The sequence below is a fragment of the Pelophylax lessonae genome (assembly GCF_965119305.1).
Source record: "Pelophylax lessonae genome assembly, chromosome: 2".
NCBI lineage: Eukaryota > Metazoa > Chordata > Amphibia > Anura > Ranidae > Pelophylax > Pelophylax lessonae.
The window spans coordinates 588,586,242-588,590,929 of record NC_138769.1 but is presented as its reverse complement, the minus strand read 5'-3'; the positions used below and the strand labels follow the sequence as shown (position 1 = coordinate 588,590,929).

Genomic DNA, 4,688 nt, shown 5'->3' with positions numbered 1-4,688 from the left:
GGGTACCTGGTTTTGACTGGTACCCGCTCCCACTTCTGGGTAAGATCGCTATTTGGCAATCTTCATGCATTTCTGGCCCCTCCTCCTTTCCACTGCTGTCTTCTGGGACACACACAGGCCCCAGAAGATGGTGGGACCATTCAGAAACCGCAGTGCGACTCACACATGCGCAGTAGGAAGATGGCATTGAATCCCGAAGGCTTCACTGCCAGTTTCCCTTACTTACCAACGCTGGCGCCTGCACCTGAAGCCAATTGACGAATCGGCTTGGGGTGCTGACGGGATCTATGAACAAGTAAGTGTCCTTATATTAAAAGTCAGCAGCTACAGTATTTGTAGCTACTGACTTTTGATTTTATTTTGTCCAGACTGGAGCTCCTTTTAAGAGATGATAGTTTGAAGATTTGCATGCAAGTGGATTTTGTATTTGTTCACTGTTTGAAAGAAGATAAACAGAGACACATTTTTTGGACTTGTAAATATTTAGACACTCTATTATTAATATTTCTTCACATTGGTGGAGCACATTTAATTTATTAGATCTGTGTATATTTTAGTTAAAAGAAGTTTACTTTTGTTATTATCCCTTTTTGCGCTACCTGGGGGGTGAGATGAAACTTTTACATTTAGTTGTTTTAAAACATTGTTTCAGGCTATATGCCAGTGATGGTGAACCTTAAACCCCAGATGTTTTGGAACTACATTTCCCATGATGCTCAACTACACTGCAGAGTGCATGAGCATCATGGGAAATGTAGTTCCAAAACATCTGGAGTGCCAAGGTTCACCATCACTGCTATACAGTATGCGGATAGAGGTATCCATATCTTGTTGTATATAATTTATCTTGTAATTGTTGAATATAATATTTTATAAAAATTTCTGCAATAATAATATACAGAGGCAAGTCTCGTATCCCCACCTTGCCGTTTGTTTGAGTGATTGTGGAGGAAAGGGTGTTTGAGAGCAGGCATTTTTTAACTGTTAGTTCACATTTTTAACGCTTTACAAAAGGTTTTCAAATAGTGTGTGTGTGTGTGGGGGGGGGGGGGGGAGTTATGGCATTCTGGGCCAATCTTAGGTCGTGGTGCTGTTGGTAACTTTACAGTGCAGTTCAGGTTTTACTTGAGGCTTAAAGCAGTGTTAAACCCAAAAGTAAAAATGTATTACAGTGTAGCTTACCAATTCCTAGATGTGATGGCAGTATCAGTTTCCCTTTTAAGGTTTGATTTTCAAAGCACAAGCTCTCCAGCAGAATGTCTCAGTTTGCTGTATCTAGTTAGAAATCGTGAGTGAGTGTAAGTTTGGTTTCAATTTGTTTAGTGTATTTAAATCTGCTAATGCATTTACCACTACCCTCCCCACATCCACAGTGGTGTCTCACTAATACAGAAGGTGTGTTTCTGTTCAGATCACCAGGTGGAAACAGAGGTAAAGCAGCCAAAGAAAAGAAAACAGATGCAGCCACCACATCTGATGATTGTTGAGCTGCAATATAATATATTTTTTGGTTTTGGTAATGTTTTAACAATGAGGGACACTGTCCTGTCCCACTAATATGTTTATTTTTTGTTGTTGTTTTGAACTGTGTCAGGTTACTATCACTATAGCATTATATTCTGTTTAACTGTGCAGATGCAGCAAAGTAAAAGATTTCAGCCATAGGAATGTATGCATCTGGGTTAGAGAAGGTATAGGCTACTGTAGGTCAGGGGATAGGCAAAAAGGATAACTACATTTTCTTAATTTACAGTTATCCTTTAAATAACATTTGATTAGTATACTTTGCTACCATGATGCTAATAAAAGAACAAAACACAGTACATTTATTTATAATAGTTTTTTAATATAATGAGTCACAGCATCTTTCACTTCTCTGTTTCGCAAGCTATAGATGATGGGGTTCATCATTGGGATAATCATAGTGTAAAAGATTGACACCACTTTTTCTTGGGTAAGAGAATAGCTGGAAGCTGGACGTAGATACATGAAAAAAACTGTTCCATAAAACAAGGCAACACAGGACAGATGGGAGCTACATGTAGAAAATGCTTTGTGTCTTCCCTCCAGTGAGCGGATGTTCATTATGGTGAGAAATATGTAGACATATGAGGCCAAGGTAACTGCTGCTGAAAACAGACCTAGAGTGGCAACTATACCAAATACAACTGTTTTGTTTATATACGTATCAGAACACGACAGTGACATCAGGGGGTTAATGTCACAGTAGTAGTGGTTGATTACATTTGATCCACAAAAGCTCAAACTAAATGTGCTACTTGTGTGAATCGCAGCTGTTACAAGTCCACCAAAATACACAACAATCATCAGGACTACCCTTGTTCTCCTATTCATAATAACCACATAGAGAAGAGGATTACAAATTGCAACAAAGCGGTCATAAGCCATGGTAGATAATAAATAGCCTTCTGTGGTTGCAAAGAAAGCAAAGAAAAATAGTTGTAACAAACAGCCAACAAAAGTGATGAGCTTCCTCTCAGAAAGCAAATCATACAACATTTTAGGAGTCACGGCAGAACAGAAACAAAGATCTGAGAAGGACAAATTGCTGAGAAAGAAATACATTGGGCTGTGCAAGTCATTAATCCTTATTATAATTAATATGATGGCAGTGTTTCCAAAAACAGTAATAAGATATATGAGCAAGAACAGAAGGAAAAGAAAATGTGGCAACTTTTGATCACTGGTGATACCCGTGAATATGAATTCAGTTACACTGGACAGGTTAACCGGAGCCATACTATGGATAGAACAAAACTATAATAAAGATAAAGAGAAAATGATAAAGGGAAAGCATCAAAATCCTACAAAGATTACAATAACAATGCATATAAAATAGTCTGAGAGATATTTCTAAGGTAATTCAATTGAGAAGAGAGACATTTTTTTGCTTAGCTGTACTGTTTTACATAATGAATATTATTAATTACAGATAATGACACGTAAATATAAGTGAAGCACTGCCCCCCTAGGGCTTGCGGTGTGATTACTTTTTGGGTCTCCTCTGATTACCTGCAGACAGTCATTAGGGGACAGTTCACTCATCCATTCTTACTCCCAGTTGCTCGTTACTCAATATACAGTCCAGGGGTTTTGGTTTTTATATTTATTGTGTAACTTGGATGGGAGAAGGGAATAGTGGGATACCCCAACTGAACTATTCACAGTAGATATGGACAATTCTCACTTGGCTTAACCAGCCTATCTGTAGAAGCAGACACACTGCTTTAACCATACTGCCACTTGTATGGAAGATTTAGTCCTCTTGCTTTCTCTAGCAACAGACTTGATACAACTACATTATCTTCAGGACACTCTCTAGCATCCCCTTGACTGACACCTGTCCACTGACTCCTCTATCAGAAGGGGGAGTTGCCCTCTCATGACAGGCCCCATCACACAAATATGTACTCACTATAGGGAGAATCAGATTCTTTCCAGTTAGCTCTGCAGAACATATAATATATAGTACAATCACTGGACCTGATTTAATAAAAGGAAATGCACATGCACAGAGAGAAATAAATATGCTGCTTTAAGAAATGCATGTGTTTGAGCAGCCTTGTCATGTTTTCAAAAATGTCACATTAAATATCTGCAGAAGAACTGTTATGCTCACTGCAGTGGCCTGTGTCTTCTACCTTCCCTTCCTTCCAGTGTTGCAGGCTCCATGTGACTTTTGGCAATCAACATTTCAATGATTGTCTATGTCTGTGTTGTCCACCATGCACCATTGGTTCCATCCCCCAACCCTTACATCCCTTTTCAGTCCAATACAGATATAATGGTCAGAGGATGGAATCATGGTCATGACAGGGATCCAGGCATTCAACACTCTCAGAAGTGTTAAATGCCAAGGGGTCCTATTCTATTGGAACAGCTGCAGCTGGGATAGAGGAAAGGTAGAAGACAAGAGTTGCTGGAAAGAGGAGCATAGTATGAGCAGCCTTGGTTTACAAAAAAACAGAAAATTAAATATCCCTGCAATAGAAAAAATATATACAGTATACTGTATTTCTGTAAGCCTTCCTAGATGTATCCTTGCTAAGCTCGACTACAAGATGAAGTGCTGAACCTGATAGCTGTTCCTTGATAATTGTGTCTATGGAAAGGGAAGAAGCATGACCCAACACACCTGAAAAAAAGGTACAAACATGCAAGTTTGCATCTGCATTTTGCAGAATGATAGTGAGAACTCCAACATCTACCAGAACTCTACCATCTGTAGGCACATTTAACATCAAATTTCTATCCAACCCCATCAGTAAACATATCCTATATTTTAAGTATTGACAGTCTTTAAAAAGCAAAAATAATCACCCCAAAGCACCAACAGCTGACAAGCTCTAGTATTCAGAGTCTTGCTTCTAATGTGGAGCAACAATGGATGCTTTCATTTCCCCAGCATATAGAAACATGTAGGTGGGCATAGGAGTTTTCCTTAAATTGCCCTAGTGTGGTTAAGCACCACCATCATCAGCCACTGGTCCCCCTTCTACTTGCAGTTGACTTGTATAGAAAACCTTTAAATATTATTCGAAACATAACTTACAGGAAAGATAAATGATTACATGGTATCCTGTCTTATCTACTCTATTCACCATGATCTTATAAGTATTTTCTCTCTCTCCTCTTCACTCTCTCTTTATATATGTATATCTATCTTC

At 38.7% G+C, this 4,688-nt stretch overlaps 1 protein-coding gene across 1 annotated transcript; it reads right to left on the bottom strand.

Moving 5' to 3' along the window:
- Positions 1–1,830: 1,830 nt before the first annotated feature.
- LOC309548198 (olfactory receptor 5AR1-like) lies at positions 1,831–2,760 on the bottom strand (the record flags this gene model as incomplete). Its single annotated transcript, XM_082248153.1, has 1 exon — positions 1,831–2,760. One exon carries the CDS (start codon positions 2,758–2,760, stop codon positions 1,831–1,833), a length of 930 nt encoding a protein of 309 aa, XP_082104279.1.
- Between the last annotated feature and the right edge of the window lie 1,928 nt (positions 2,761–4,688).